Below are 16,162 nucleotides of genomic sequence, written 5' to 3'. Positions count from 1 at the left end.
GAGTTGGAGAATCTCAGGGATAAAGGAACTTTCAAAGTCCTCTGTGTGACCTTGTTACTTGTGCTTGGTCCATAAATTGCTTGCAAGAGGTGGAGCTTAATTCCTTTCCCCTTGCCTCACTTTCAAGAATATGGCAGAGTGACAGTGTGTGACTTCTGGGGTAGGTTAAAAAAGGCGTTGGGGCTTCCTTCTTGCTTTCTCTGTTGGATCGCTCACTCTGGGAAAGACCACCTGCCATGTCGTGAGGACACTCAAGCAGTACTGTGGAGAGGCCCATGTAGCAAAAAACTGTGACCTCCTTCCAACAGCCAGTCAGGTACTGGAGCTTCCTGCTGACAGCCTCAGCTCTGAGTGAGCCTTCGGATGACTGCAGCTCTGGGCAGATTTTTTGACTGAAATCTCCTGAGAGACTCTGAGCAAGAACCACCCAACAAAGCCACTCCTGAATTCCTCCCCTACAGAAACTGAGAAAATAAATGTTTGTTGTTTTAAATCACTACATTTTGGAGTAATTTACGCAGCAATAGATAATTAATAAACTTTTTAAATTCTCTCACTGCCAAATGGCCCTGTAGTTTGTCTAAAGAACCACACTGAGAAATCAAAGTGCTCTTTTGAATCTTTAGGCAGCTCAGACTGTCAGACTTTAACTTGTATCATTGGATCTTGATTCCCTTCATTGAGATCCTCTGGGACAAATGTGATCAGTGTCCTCCTACTTTGCAGTCCCTAATCACTCTTTTCCAGACTGTCCTCTTAGGCTCCCCACCTCTGTTCATCTCCCACCTCCACACTGCCACCACACTTCTCTCTCTATAACATATTTTTAGCTGGCACAGAGAACCTAAGTACGGGCTCAAAAACAGGGACAGTCAGGAGAGAAGCAGACTGCTGTGAAGCAGGGAGGACAAAAATGAGAACCTGACCTAATTGTGGCTTAGAGAGCCACACCAATCCCAGGGTCAGAGGGATAGTTGTCAAAACAAGAACCACATAAGTATATGTAGTTAGTTTACTATATGTCTAAGCTAAATGTTGAATAACTTTCTATATATGTTAAAATAAAAGCAAAACGTGTATCTCTTACTATCACTCCCATGCTCCCTACTTTTAATTCGTCAGTAAGGGCATACACACACACACACACTCACACACTCCTGCCTCTGCCAGTCTTTTCCCTAGAAGGTAGGTGGGAACTACATAACTTGATGGGAAAAACCCTCCCCTGATCTAATGCCAGAACACGCTTTCAGGGTCATTTCCAACTAGTCCTTCTTTTCCTCCACTCATCTTCAACGCCCCAAGTTCTGGCCACTCCAGATTGCTTGGTCTTCTTCCAGAGGGTCATGTTTTTCCCCTAGTAACTTTCACATGCTTATTACCGGTGCTTGGAATGCCCCCAGCCAATTACATTCTGTCTTTAAGACCCAGGACAGGTAGGAATCTTCTTGGAATCCTTTGGAAGCCCTTCTTCCAGTGATTTGTTTCTTCCTTGTGCTCTTTTTGCAACATGCAATTGGCATCCCTTGTAACACTCACCATGACACATCCTAGACATATGTTAAAGTGTCTGCCCCTCCCCCTAGGCCAGCACTTCTTAACCTTTTTTCTGAACCCAATTATTTGAAAGGAGTAGATCACAGGTCTTTGAGCCCTAGTGACTCACATGGAGGGTACAGGGATTTGGAATATGTTTCCATGTATTAGGAGATTCCATTGCCTCTGAGAATCACAGCACCAGATTGAGAATCATTTGAGGGCAAGGACTGTGTCATATCCAACTTTGTACCCACCCTCCATAGTAGACTCCCAGTAGTTATTCGATGAATGAATTTAAGTGCCAAATGGAATTTCCTTATTGATTATTTAGCAGAAATTTTTAAAGAAATTGACCACTCTTCCAGAAAAATGTAACGTCACATAAAATGTCCTCACATGCTCTTAAAACCAAACAGTATGGATCGGAAATGTTGGATAATGACAGGTGTCCAGGAACCAGAAGATTTGGAGACAGTTTAAAATACATCACAGAAGACAGCCTCTGCAAACAGCCTTGTAAAGGGACAACTTGGACATGAATGTGTTTGCAACACCCATCCCACCACCTCTCACCCCCCAGATCATGAGATGTTGGCAAAGCCCAGCCTACAAATCACTGCTTTAATGCAAAGCAAATGCTTGTCCCTGGAATGAAACAGCTGAAAAGAATTAATTTTCTCTCTGCTTTTAGAGGGAAAAAAACAGTATATTTTTACCTGCTAAAGTACAATTACATGTGCTTTCCAGGCCTCTATAGAAGTGCTTTATTGAGGCTGGTATATATAGTATGATTCTTGTGTAATTGTGTAAACAAAGGCACATCAAGTCTTCCAGTGGAAAAAATGAGTGCTTCCCAATTTTAAGCTTGTGATTTGATACAAGTAATTAGAATATATGCAAATATGTGGCATTAAACAGCCGATCTCATTATATGGGTGCATTTCTTCCCTTGTTGCCTGTGCTCAGTGTGCTGATGGGAGCCTGACAGACCCTGTGAAGTTCAGGGGTTCTTGCCTTAGGGTGATTAGTACAAAGCAGTGAGTATGGGGATCAATGAGAAACAGACTCCGTATCTTTAAGGAAAATCTTAAGCAATTCAGGGTAGGAGGCATAGGGGCTCTTTGGGGTAAAAAGGCTGTGTGTTCAGCCAGTGGCCTTTGTGCCAAGGCTGTGTTGGAGTCTTTCATCCTAAATAGATTTGAGGCCCACAGTTCAGCCAGCGCCTGATCATCTGATGACCACACATGGAAATTGTTACTTTCCCATTAAGTTGCCCTCACCTTACTCAGAGAATAACCAGATTCTTAGCTATCCAGCAATATGTTCATGATGCTGATAATTAAGTTTTGTGCCTGATATTGCTTCTAATTGTCCAGCTATCCCTTTTTCTCTCTATTTTTTGTTTTTACTGTGAAATGTTTTATATATTTTAAATGAAGAATGTAATAAATTTGTAACTTATAAAAGATAATAATAAAGTGAACACCTGTGGACCTACCACCCACCCTAAGAAATTGCCCATTACCCATATATTTGAAGCCCCCTTGTGGGCCTGTCTGAACTTTATATAAGTGGTATATCAAATGAGTTCTTCTGTGGGAATTTTTGCAGTTTCTTACATAATTACCTGAAAGGATAATGAGTCCCTTTATCATTTTAGACTTAGCTCTATCAAATCAAACTGTTCTTCAGTTGCCAATTAGAACTTAAATGTGGTGTTTTCTCCCCCTTTCAGAACAAAGTTCTTTATCAAGTACTCCTTTTGTCACTATTACCAAAACATGCTATGGTTTAAAAATAAAAAATGTTAGATTGAATTGATGCTTCCTGGAACAGTAAAAAGATAAAAGGTCATTTTACTGTTAAGTTAAAATTCCAAACCGCCTTTTGGTTTTACTGGCATTAAAAATTTGGCGAGCACGGATAAACACATGCACTTCAAAGGAGCTTCTTTCTCGGGGCCCCAGCAATATCACTTATTTCCATTTCATGGCAAACGCCACCATGAGCACTTATGACTAGGCATTCTGCTGGGCTCACAGGATCATAAAAATAACCCTCAAGGAGAAGGCAAATTAGCTGTTAGGCTGGTAGTGGGAAAAGAGGTACTTATGTATGTTTATCTGATGTTAGTAACTTGTCTTAAAACTATAAGTAAAACTTTCTTCTATAAGAGGGTCCAGTGTCGTAGTTGGAAGCTTATTTCTTTCTTGCCTCAGCAATGCTTTGGGATTGTTACATCTTAACTGTACTTTTAAGAGATAGGCTGGCATTTTGGTTCTTTTTTAAGGATCAGATGGAAAGAAGCAAATTAAGCAATTTATTTTTAGATGGTAAGTGAATAAGGCAGACATGATATTCAAACTTTTCAACAACTGAGTTGCATTAATCTGTTGCGATAGTGCTCTGAGATTTATATTTTTTGGAATTAGTTTTCATTTTTAAAACACAAAGATGTTGGTTACAAGTAGCTGTACTCTTTGCTTGCTTTTTAAAAGAACTTTTCTTCCATAAATATCACTAATACACTTTAAAAAAATTGGAAATGTATTTTCATGTGTAATTTTCTTCTCCATCATGAAACTTATAGTTCTAGCTATAATCTAACCTTGTAGTATTTTTTGTTTTTTTGGCCACAAGGTTTTTCCATCTAAAATAAAGAATACAAAAATTTATGCATAGAATTCTAGGGATTATTTAATTCTTATTACTTTGGTTCTCCTAAAACTCTCAGAAAAACATTTTGACAAATTTTATAGTCAATTTTCATCTGCTCATAAGGTAATAGAGATCACCCTAGCATGAAATAAATCCTAAAAAAATATTTGTTGAATGAATGAAATCATGTTTTCAATAAAACTTGTTTCACTGAATGTTCTTCTGTTCAGCAGAGAACTTCCAGGTCCCAGCCAATAGCTCCCTATTTCTGGTAGTTTCTAATACAATAAAATGATAAAACAGGAAGAGAATTGAAATGTCCTTCGGGGCCTGTATTCCTATTTGACCCACATCCCTTTCTTCCTTTTCAGTCAGCATCCTTCTTTAGTCTTGAACAAATCTGAGTGAGGCTTGGGAAGAGAGAATCATTATTTCTTGGCTTAGTGTAACTGGGGTTCTATCGAACTCCATCCCCATCACTCCAAGACAGTTCAGTGGTGAACGTTTTTCAGGGAAGCTAGCCAACTCAAAGCTACTTCATGGCCATAATGGGACATGCATTATATGAATATTAAGGATTCTTTGTCAGGACAGTAAAGCATCCTTGTATGGACCCCCTACTGGGTTATAAAGAACCTGACAACCAGGGGGAAGAAATCTACAGAGATAAGGGGAGACTGTTCTGTTTCCAGTTCCTCATTCTTGCCATTTTAAACATGAATTTATCTTTATTCAATAAGGAGTAACATAAACACTGTGCAAAATGTCCTAGGGTAAGCCATTCGACCTAAGTCTAAGGAGTGGCAGCTGACTTGGCAACTGCCCAGTCCAAGACAGTTCTGATTTTAAAGTTCTGTTTTTCTTGCAAGGAAGACTGGGATGTGAAGCCAGGCAGAGAGGTTTTAAATGGGTGCAGGAGCCAGTGCAGCTGGGGGTTGTTAACAACAATTGGAGAACAACATTTTTTTAAAAAAAAAAGGATGGCTGGGGGCTTCTCTCTGGTCAGAAAAGAGAATCCGTCTGGATAGAAAAAACTTGCCTGCAACCCTGGTAAGGAAACTTTGACTTAATTTAAACAGGATAACATATATATGAATCATTTTGAAAGAGAAAGAGTTATCCTGGGGGGATTATCATGCAATGGGTAGCTCGTAGCTCTAATATTAACTGCTGAAGGTGGTGATTTAAATGTCCCTAGGAGGCAAAGCCTTGCATAGGGACTAAAAGCTGTCTTATTATAGCGGAGGGCCACTAAGACTGAAGGAGAACCACCATTATACCCATAGGTGAATTCATTTGTTCCAAAGCATTAAATACAACTTTCTAGAAAGGCTGGCCTCTGAGATTATGTACAAATCCATTCCACATGTCCCTGTAATGCCATTAACTTGTTATTCTTGAGGAGCTCATGTACAGCACATCCCCATCTAACCCATTCACCAGCACTGGAACAGAATCAGTAGTGTTGATGTTTTTTCACGTCACACTTGTATGGTGTGATGTGTTGTGAAGTCACTTGGTGGAGCAGAATCCTGCCAAATCTCTGTGTCCATCTTTCACGTGTTAAACCATTCAGGAATTGATTTCAGCATGGCTTTGGCTCTTCATGTTTTCTGATAAAGATCTTTTCATGATCTGGACATTTCCAGTAGCCTAACAGATCCTGAGCTTTGGCTTTCTAAAAAACAAAAGCTGGGGCCAGCCTGGTGGTGTAGTGGTTAAGTTCACGTGCTCCACTTCGGCAGCCTGGGATTTGCCAGTTCGGATCCTGGGCACGGACTCAGGCACTGTCCCACATAGAGCAACTGGAAAGATGTACAACTATCTGTTGGGGCTTTGGGGAGAAACAAGGAGGAAGATTGGCAACAGATGTTTAGCTCAGGGCCAATCTTCCTCAAAAAAAAAATGAAAAAGGTCAGTATTCTCAAACTGACTTTAAAAAAATAAATAAATAACAAAAGCCTTTTCAAATCAGTAGTTGAGGTGTGAACAGTTAGTGGCTACTACCAAAGGAGCATGGTCGTTATCAAGAGGCTAGGAGCTTCTCTAAATGGAAATAAGCTTGAGCTTAACCACACCAAACACTATTGTAGACAGCACTTTCATGGGCTCAGATATGAAAAGGCCATTCATTTACCTTACATGTTCCTTGAATTCATGGCCCCCTATATGTGATAAATACACATGGAAAAATCCCGAAACAGTCATGCATTGCTTAATGATGGGGATACATTCTGAGAAATGCATCATTAGGCAATTTTGTTGGTTGTGCAAACATTGTAGAGTGTGCTGAAGGGGAACAAAATTTGCCACCCTAAAATATATCTCTTTAATATGAGGATTATTTTAGGCTGATTTTTTTTGCTGAGGGAGATTCACCTTGAGCTAATATCTGTTGCCAATCTTCCTCTTTTTGCTGAGGAAGATTCACCCTGAGCTAACATCTGTTGCTTGTCTTCCTCTATTTTGTATGTGAGCCACCATCACAGCATGGCCACTGATAAACGAATTGGTGAAGGTCCACGCCCAGGAACCAAACCCGAGCCACGAAAGTGGAGCATGCCAAACCTAACCACTAGGCTGCCAGGGCTGGCCCTAGGGTGATTATTTTTAAGAAACAAAAGACTATAGAAAGTTTTTCTTGTTACCTCCCCATTAACTGCCTAAAAGGATTCAGATAAAAGTATCTGTCTCAGGAGGTGAGCTGTCACCTTGGTGTAATGAACTAGATAGGGAGGAAGCTAGAAGGCCTTTCTTGGGGTCCCATCTATGTTCTGTTTCTGTGTGGCAAAACACTTGTTTTCCAAACATTTACTCCTTTTCACCTACCTGTGAATTGCCTTCCTTCTCTTTGAAGTCCTTAACTCTCCCCACCACCAACATCTTCTTTTATCCTTAGGTGAGGGTGGTATTTAAGGTGGTGGCTTCAGCCATTTTGGTGAGTTAGTTTTCCTGGGTTTCTCCTATGTGTACATGTTATTAAACTTTGTTTTTGTCCTGTTAATCTGTCTCATGTCAATTTAATTCTTAGACCAGCCAGAAGAACCTAGAATGGTAGAGGAAAATTTCTTCCTCTCCTACAGTACTTACACAAACCTAGATGGTATAGCCTACTACACACCTAGGCTATGTGGTACTAATCTTATGGCACCACCGTCAAATATGCTATCTGTTGTTGACTGAAACGTTGGTATGCAGCACATGATGGTACTATGATATAGCATTTTCCCGGTTTGCCATATTAGTATTAGAATCAATTTTTTAATACTGTTACCATAAATTTCAATTTTTAGTATATGGAACAATTTCAGATTTAGTCCCTAAAATCAAGAAACAAATTACAGACGTCTAGATATCACTGATGGTAAGAAAATGCTGCTCTTTTACTGAAATATTAATTTTTCCTCTGTAACTGTATTTCAACAAACTTTGTACTACTCTTTGCTGGGTTTTAATTATAAATTGGGACTTAATTAAATAGTTTTGAAGTTTTTTTGTGAGATAAACTTTACCCTTGAAACAAATAAATGTTTTCTACTCTATTTTAAATAACTTATAATGGTTTTGGCATTTTTTATTTCTAATGGAAATAAATGTTTGTTTTGTTTGTTTTGATTGCTCTTTGAACATAACAGGTTTTGCCCTAAATATATGTGCCCTGTGTAAATTTAAGTAAGGACTTATTCATGTCCCTTCATAAGATTTGGTCATGTTTTAGGTGGTCATGAGACATGAAACAGTTTGAACACATTAGATCAGTTTCACATCATAATAAAGCATTTTCATGAAGGACAATTAAAAATATATGATAATATTACATCAAATTTCAGTAGTTCAGAAGGTCATAATCTAAACAGGGAAGAAATTAATTCTTCATAGATAATTTAGATTAACAGGGTAATTGAGATTCCTAGGGGCATTTTAAAAAAATAGGAGATAAATGAAAACAGGACAAAATTCAGAAGTTTCAGAAGGTATTTGTGGTGAAAAATAGGTTGTCCTCCACACAACTCCCTTAATCAATCAGTTCCCTCTGTAGTAGCAACTACTACTGTCAGTTCCTCAGATATGCTTCCAGAGATCCTGTATATTTACCAACATATTCATCCATGGTGCCCTTTTATGTTCTTTCACAACAGTGGCAGCACCATCCTTATACATCTTTCTCCACTTTGCCTTTTGTTTTAGATAAACTATGTATCTTGCAGATTAGTGTTCTTTCAAACTGTAGCATGTCCAATGAGGCCTCAAGTCAACTTAGTGAGGCACAAGCAGAATCTTTTAAAGGCAGTGGATGGAATATAAAGAACCCAATAGAATAGACCAGTGCATTTTGAGTAAAAGCATATTATTTCGTGAAATTTCAAGCTGCTACACTTTTTTTTTGTTTGTTTTTGTGAGGAAGATCAGCCCTGAGCTAACATCTATGCCAGTCCTGCTCTTTTTGCTGAGGAAGACCAGCTCTGAGCTAACATCCATTGCCAGTCCTCCTCTGTATTTCCCCCAAAGCCCCAGTAGATAGTTACATGTCATAGTTGTACATCCTTCTAGTTGCTGTATGTGGGACACCGCCTCAGCATGGCCAAAGAAGTGGTGTGTTGGTGTGTGCCCAGGATCTGAACCCGGGCCACCAACAGCGGAGCGCGCGTACTTACCTGCTAAGCCACGGGGCCGGCCCCCGTGAAATTTCAGTTATAAAGAAATGTGTGTACTAAGTAACAATGTGTGGGACTTTTTTGTTTTGGTTTGGTTTTGCTGTGGCTCATGGTCAAAAAGTTTAAAAAACACTTAGTCTAGATGGTTCCATATCACCCATGTAGAGCTTCCTCCTTTGTTTTTAATTATTGCATAGTATTCAATGGTACAGAGCATCATAGTTATTCATATATACTCCCCCAACAGGCAATTAAGCTATTTCCAGTTTCTTCCTAACTAAAACTACTTCAATGAATATCTTTGTAAATATGTTATTTCATACATATAAAGGCTTATCTGTAGAATAAATGCCTAGAAGTAGAATTACTAGATCAAAGGATGTGTCATTTTGATAAATACAGTCAATCCTCATTATTTGCAGGTTCTATATTTGTTAATTTTTCTACTTGCTGGAATTTATTTGTAATCTCAAAATCAGTACTCCTGGCACTTTCATAGTCATTTGTGGGCATGCACAGAGTGGTGAAAAATTTGAGTTGTCTGACACGCACATTCCCAACTGAGGTGAACAAGGCAATGCCCTGCTTTCCTGTCTCAGCTCTCATACTATAAACAAGTGTCCTTTTTGTGTTCTATTTAGTGCCACATTTTTCATATTTTTGTTGATTTTGCTGTGTAAAATGGCCCCCAAGCATAGTGCTGAAGTGCTGTCTCCTGTTCCTAAGTGCAAAGGAGGTTGTGGTGTCTTGTGGAGAAAACATGCGTGTTCGATAAGCCTAATTCAGGCAAGAGTTATAATGCTGTTGGCCATGAGTTCAAAGTTAATGAATCAACAATACTGTTCATCCAGCAAAAGGAAGAGGAAATGCACCAATCTGTACATGAGGCTACTCCAGGGACCGCTAAAGTAACATCTATGGTGTGTAATGAAGCTATGGAAAAGCTGGAAAAGTACCTAAACTTGTGAGTTCATGAAATGGTGACCAATGAAAAGAGCTTAGGGGACAGCATTTTTGTGAGGCTGAAAGCCAAAGACATTCATGGGCAGGTTATCCAGGGTCAGGAAAATGTTCAACTCTTCTTGGCTAGTGTTTTATTGTAAAGAAATACTGCATATAATTCTTTATAAGAAATATGTAATAAATAAGATGGCTTTAAACAGAAACACACATAGAATAAGGTTACTTACTGATTGAAAATATTGTGACCAGAGGCTCGCAGGAACCTACCCTATATTTCCTCTAGGAGCAGTGGCTCAGTATTTGCTAATTCAGTATTCATGGTGACCTTATAGAACATAACTACCACAAATTACAAGAATGTATTTCCAAATGGCCATATTCTGACCATCATTATATGAGAGTGCTTTTTTCTCCACCCCCAGCTAACGTAATGGTGTTTCAAACCTTTTGCTATCTGGTAACCTGATAGTTGAATAATGGTATCTTGTGGTTTTAATTTGCATTTCTTTTAGTATGAGAAATGTAGAACATCTTTTTATGTTTTAGAGCCATTCATATTCTCTTTTGTTCATATCCTTAAGCTTTCTCTTGGATATTTGTCTTTTTCTTATTGATTTGTACCAGACCTTTATATATTAAGAAAATTAGTCCTTTTTCTGTTCTATGAATTGCGAATATTTCCCCCAGTTTTTCATTCATCTCTTGCCTTTTTTCCTCATATGGCAAAAGAAAATACTATAAACATTTTTTAATATAGTCAAATGTATTGATCTTGTCTTTTATAGCCTCTGGGTTTTGTTATAGTTTTAAAGGCTTTTCTTAAGAAATATTTAAGAGCTGTGTTTGTGTTTGATGTTTTATGGTCCTTTGGTGTTTGTAAGGAATTTAATCCTCTTAACATGTAATACTAATTATAAATCCTTCTGAAAAAGCTGAGTAAATTTCAGAGTAATAGAACAATGGAAGATCACAGGTTTTAGAATCCAAAAGTCCAATTTTAATTCCAGTTTGTGCACTTAACTAAAATAACCTAAATCATGTTACTTACCATCTCTGAGCCTCAGGCTCCCCATCCAGGCTTTGCTGAGTTCTACTGTGAAAGACAGTGCCTGGCACATGATAGATTCTCAATGTCAGTTCCTCCCTCTCCTGCTCCCTTAAAGTCCTCCTCCAAGAAATAATTTGCTAAGTTAACTTGAGTTGATATGCATTAGAAGAAATAAAATAGGGTTTCTTTTCAAAAGCATTCTGTAATTTAAATTGTAGACAGTTTCTGCTGAATTTCTCAAGCTAGCCTGAACTACTGATTACTATCTACTGATTTGAATTGTTGGTATTAAAAATAATGTTAGTGTAATGCACCTCTTTTTTTGGTTTGTGAAGAGTGAAGACTGAATTTCTAGACATAGAGTTCCTTTCTTTAAGAACTTCTAAACGCTACATCTAGAAACTTTATTGAAAACCCTTCAATATAAAAACATTTAATGTAGTCAATCAGTGCACCCAATTTATCCTGTTTTGTAAGTCTAAATTTTTTACATGTTACATTTCCTTAAAACAAGCTACATTTTTGGAGAGAATAATCCAGTTTAAAATCATCAAAATCATTTCTTTAAAAAAATTAAAGTGCAATTATTTTATCCTTCACTTTCATGATTGGATTGACTATATTTCCATGTATTTTTCTTGGCTAATTCTTGAACAGTTGCCACCTTAACATTTAGGGCATAAGGAGAAGTCACAATTTTAGAAACGCCTTAACTTTGTATTTAAATACAATTGCATTATCATTACTCTAGGGAAATTCTGTAAGACTTGAGTGCCTTTGCTCTATTAGGCAATTTAGAATATCCCAGATCTTACTCTGGACTTCAAGATTTTTAAAGTTCAAAGCAGATGTGTGAGGAAGAAAAAACATCTGGCGAAGAGAACTTTCTTCATTGCGTGACGCTGTTTTCCTGCACTCTTCAGCGGAGCGTCTGTTGAGCAGGTTGGCAGGTTTGATAATTAATTAATGATGAAGGAATGAGCCATATATCTGAGGAACTCAGTTTTGCCCCTTATTGTGTCTTTCTTCCACACATGTCTGGCAAAGCCTTCAGAGTCCAGGATCACTGATCCCACAGTTGTGTCTTAACTCAAACACTTGTCTTCAGGCTTAATTAGGTCGAAGATATAAACAGATGGATGGCCTGGGACCCAGAGGGTTTAGTGGTGAGCAAGGCAGTTTTATTATTAGGGACTTTTGAAATTTTTGTTTGAGAAGTGCATCAAACCTTAAAAAATGCCTTTTAAAAAACTTAGAATTTTGAAAGTATGTACTTGAATGTGACAGAGTTTTGTGTGTGTCTCTGTATGTTTGTGAATTTTTCTTTTTTGTAACTAACTTTTTATTTAGATATAATTTCAAACTTAGAGAAAAGTTAGTACAAGGGACACCCATGATTCCTTTACCAGATTCACCTATTGTTTTCATTTTCCCCGTTTGTTTTTCTATCCTTATTTCCTCCCTCCCTCCTTCTTCCCTTTACTCACATACACACCCACGCACACACACACACATACACAAACGTACATTTTTTTCCTGAACTATTTGAGAGCAAGATGGAGGTATCAGGCATCTTTGCTCCTAATACTTCAGTGTGTATTTCTTAAGAAGAAGGTCATTCTTCTAAATAATCACAGTACAGTTATCAAAATCATAAAATTGAATATTGATACAACACTGTTGTCTAATCTATAGTGCCTTTTCACGCTCTCTCGGTTGTCTCAATAATGTCCCTTATAAATATCCCACCTCCCCCAATCCAGGATCCAACCCAGGATGACACATTGCATTTAGTTGTCATGTTTCCTTTGTCCCTTTAAATGAGAATAGTTTCTGAACTTTCTTGGTATGTTTTGACTTTGACATTTTTGAAGAGTTCAAACCAGTTATTTAGTAGTGTTCCTATATTGGGGTTGTATGGTCTTTCCTCATGCAGTCCTGGTTCTGCAATTTCAGCAAGAACACCACAGAAGTGCTGGTGAGTCTCAGGGTGTTTTGTTAGGAGGCATATAGTGTCAATTTGTCCCTTAATTGGTGATGTTAGCTTCAATCATTTGATTAAAGTGGAGTCCATCCGGTTTCTCCACAGGGAATTTACATTTCCCCCCTTTATGTTTAATAAGAATTTTGTGGAGAGATACTTTGAGACTATGAAAATAGCCTGTTCCTCTTCAAATTTTCATCTACTGTTTTAGCAACCATGATGGTTTTCTAACTCCATTATTTCTTTTATATTTATTAGTTGGCATTCTGCTGCAAGGAAGAGCTTTCTCTTCTCCCCCGCTTATTTATTCATTTGCTTATTTGCATTAGTATGGGTTCTTATTTTGTTCGGTGGTGATAATTCTTTACAATCATTGTTTATTTTGATACTTAGATTGACATAGATTTGGCCAGTGGGAGCCCCTCCAGGCGGAACCCTGGGTCCTTTTGATAAGTCCTCATCATTATTTCGACACTTCCTTACTTTCTGGCACAAGATGTTCCAGATTCGTTTTGTATTTTCTCTGCCCCAGCCCTGGAATCAACATTTCTCCAAGGAATCCTGGTCCCTTTTCATGGAGAATGGTTTTTAGAAACTAAGACGTGTGTGTGTGTGTGTGTCTGTGTGTGTGTGTGTGTGTGTGTGTTTTAAAGGAAACTACGTTATGGAATATTACATTTAGTAAATCATTGTGTACGTATGCATGAGTGTGTGTGCATGCATGTGCGTGTGTTTAATGTTATGAGTTTCAAACAGAAGAGCATTTATTTTTACATGTAATAATCATAAGTTTTGACAAGAAAGAAATACATTTTTCATTTCACAGTAAATGGCATTACACAGTTTTGAGTACTAAATCATGTTGACATTTATGAAGGAGCAAATGGAAAGTAGGGAACTGAGTGTGTTAAATATAAAGCTATCTTTAACTGTTCTATTAAAAAGCAAAGATTTATTTTCCATCTGTGATCTGAATGTGCCTATTTGTGTTCTCTTCCACGGCAGTGGAATTTCTGTGGAGCCACACGACGGAGAGCATGTGTGTTGGGTATATGTCAGCCCAGGATGGGAAAGCCAAGGTAAGCAGGAAAACTGGGGCATAACCTGAAAACCTTGCAGCCATTGCATGAACCTCAAACCAGCTAAGTTGATATGATGGAATTTTTTCAGCCTCTCTTGGGCATTAGCTCTGTGATCTTTATGAGAATCTGATTAAGAACGGTTAATGAGCCCAAAGAAAAACAGCAGATCTTTTTTGCTTTTGATGACGGAAGTGGGGGAGATTAGGAAAAAACTTTTTTTTATCTTGTTCTTCTTCATCCATTGCGAATAACTGGAAAAGAGGAAACTGGGGATTGGGAAGAGAAAATGGGAGTGAAGCTGATGAGCTGACAGGGCTGGGTGATTTTGCAAGGCATGTTGGAATAGATAAAGGATACCGAGGCAAAGAAAGCTGAGCGACTGGACAACATCCTGCATGTATAAGGGCAGAGGTGGCCAGTGTGCTTGCACCTATGACCTGGCTCGTGCTGTGGTCTGTTCTGGCATGCCTTGGCATGGTGTCCTCATGGGCACAGTCAAAGGTCTGTGCCCTATGTGCCACGTGTCTGTGGCACGTGTCCCTCAGTGAGTCACAGCAGTCACACAGACATTGGCGCAGCACCTCTTGAGTTGCTTGGCTTCTCCGGACTCATGATGGGTGAGCCTGGCAGTAAGAAACATAATTTGTGGATTTTATTTTATACTAGCCTCATGTTCTTGTTCATAAAATTTTTAGAAACAGCTGTGGCATTTGATGTTTACGTGGCATTAAAGTACCTCAACTGCAAAGCTGTGAAGTTGGGCAGTCTCTTTTTTAAAGGACATGATTTATTTTGCACATTTGGAAATATATGTAAAGAAATTTCTGATAGAAACTATCTGATATAGATTGAATCATTAACAAATTAATGATACATGTAATAAAGAATAGTTTATTGCTTATTTGTCGTATAACACCCATCCAGACAGACCACTGTATATTATCCAGCAAGCCAGTAGCGTTAGAGGGCTTCTGTGCATACAGTGTACAAAAGCATTTTCCCAGACAAGGATTGGCTTACGTTTGTGAAAATATTACTGAGCTCCCCCTCCCCTCTGTCTCACCTCACCTAAAAAAATTCAGATTGTATTAGTAGACTTATTTTGTAAGAGAATGCATAAAGATTGCTTTGCTCGTACATAAAGAAGAGAATTATAATTGCCCATTTTAAAGGTGATTTATGGGTTTAGAGCAGCACTGTCTAACAGAATTTTCTGTAATGATGGACATGGTTTATATTTATATTTATATTTTGTTGGTCAACAGGGTAGCCACTAGCCACATGTGGCTATCGAACACTTGAAATGTGGCTAGTATGCCCAAGGAACAGAATTTTAAATTTTACTTAGTTTAAATAGCCACATGTAACTAGTGGCTACTGTATTGAACAGCACAGGTTTAAAGAATGAGTGGAAAAATGGTTAGTCAAATAAATATTTTCAGAACATTCTTTTCTCCCCATGATAAAACAGTTCCCAAATATAAAATAAGTCTGATAAGCCACAAGAATCCTTGCACAGGAATGGCTTGGAGCCATTTAATTTTCTCTCACTTCTTACATGTTGACTCTGAGCTAAAATTACTTTTTAACAGAAGAACATGTATGAGGTGGACTTCAGTACTGAAGCCAGTGTGGTATGGTACAGTCATGTTATTACGTCCTTTGTGGGGAAATGTTCCTGTTATCCCTGCTGGTGGCCTGTGGAAGACACCTTACTATTTAACATGAAATATGGGTGGTAAAGAGAGTAGAGAGTCCTTTACTGAGCCCAAAGATGTTTGGCCTCCAGTTGCAGTGCTTGACATCTGGTGGACTTGGTTTTCATATTGCTGGTAAATTCTCCAGCTGGTAGTTTTGATTGGGCCAACAGATACAGCTGCTCCTCTTGCCTCACTTGTAAATTATGTTTTTGACCTTCGTTGCAGAGAGTTAATCCCTATCCCTTTCTTCCTCCTTTGAGCCTGTGGCTGCAAATGCTTTTCAAAAAAAAAAACAAAACCCAGAACCGTAATGCTTTGGCTGCTGAATTCTATTGATTAAAAAACCATCTCTTCTGTCATAAAGGCTGGAATTTTATTGTATTGGAAGGAAGACAAAGTTATAGATGAAAAGCTGGGCTCAAAAGAGAAAGGAGGCTATAGCAAATTTCACACTTTAATAGAGTAAGCCTTTGGTCTACCCTGGTTTCCTGACTTCTATGAAAGAATTGTTGAATTAGTGGCATACCTGTTCA

The 16,162-nt window shown here is 38.3% G+C and overlaps 1 protein-coding gene across 15 annotated transcripts in view; it reads left to right on the top strand.

The window, feature by feature from the left end:
- TASP1 (taspase 1) overlaps positions 1–16,162 on the top strand; it is a 254,221-nt gene that overhangs the window by 163,125 nt on the left and 74,934 nt on the right. For 12 of the 15 annotated variants that reach the window (XR_015555652.1, XM_087445625.1, XM_087445624.1 and 9 more), the window contains one exon: positions 13,853–13,926. The exons of the other annotated variants lie outside the window; for them this stretch is intronic. Coding sequence is in view for 11 of the 12 variants with exons in the window: in XM_087445625.1 (XP_087301751.1) it covers positions 13,853–13,926 (74 nt within the window). In the remaining variant the exon portion in view is untranslated. The remainder of the gene's footprint in view (positions 1–13,852; positions 13,927–16,162) is intronic. 15 annotated transcript variants of the gene reach the window in all.

This window comes from Ceratotherium simum, chromosome 21, assembly GCF_057802395.1.
Source record: "Ceratotherium simum simum isolate JZ-2026a chromosome 21, ASM5780239v1, whole genome shotgun sequence".
In the NCBI taxonomy this organism is placed as follows: domain Eukaryota; kingdom Metazoa; phylum Chordata; class Mammalia; order Perissodactyla; family Rhinocerotidae; genus Ceratotherium; species Ceratotherium simum.
Note: the sequence above shows the minus strand (reverse complement) of the source record. Positions and strands in the feature narration are given on the sequence as shown.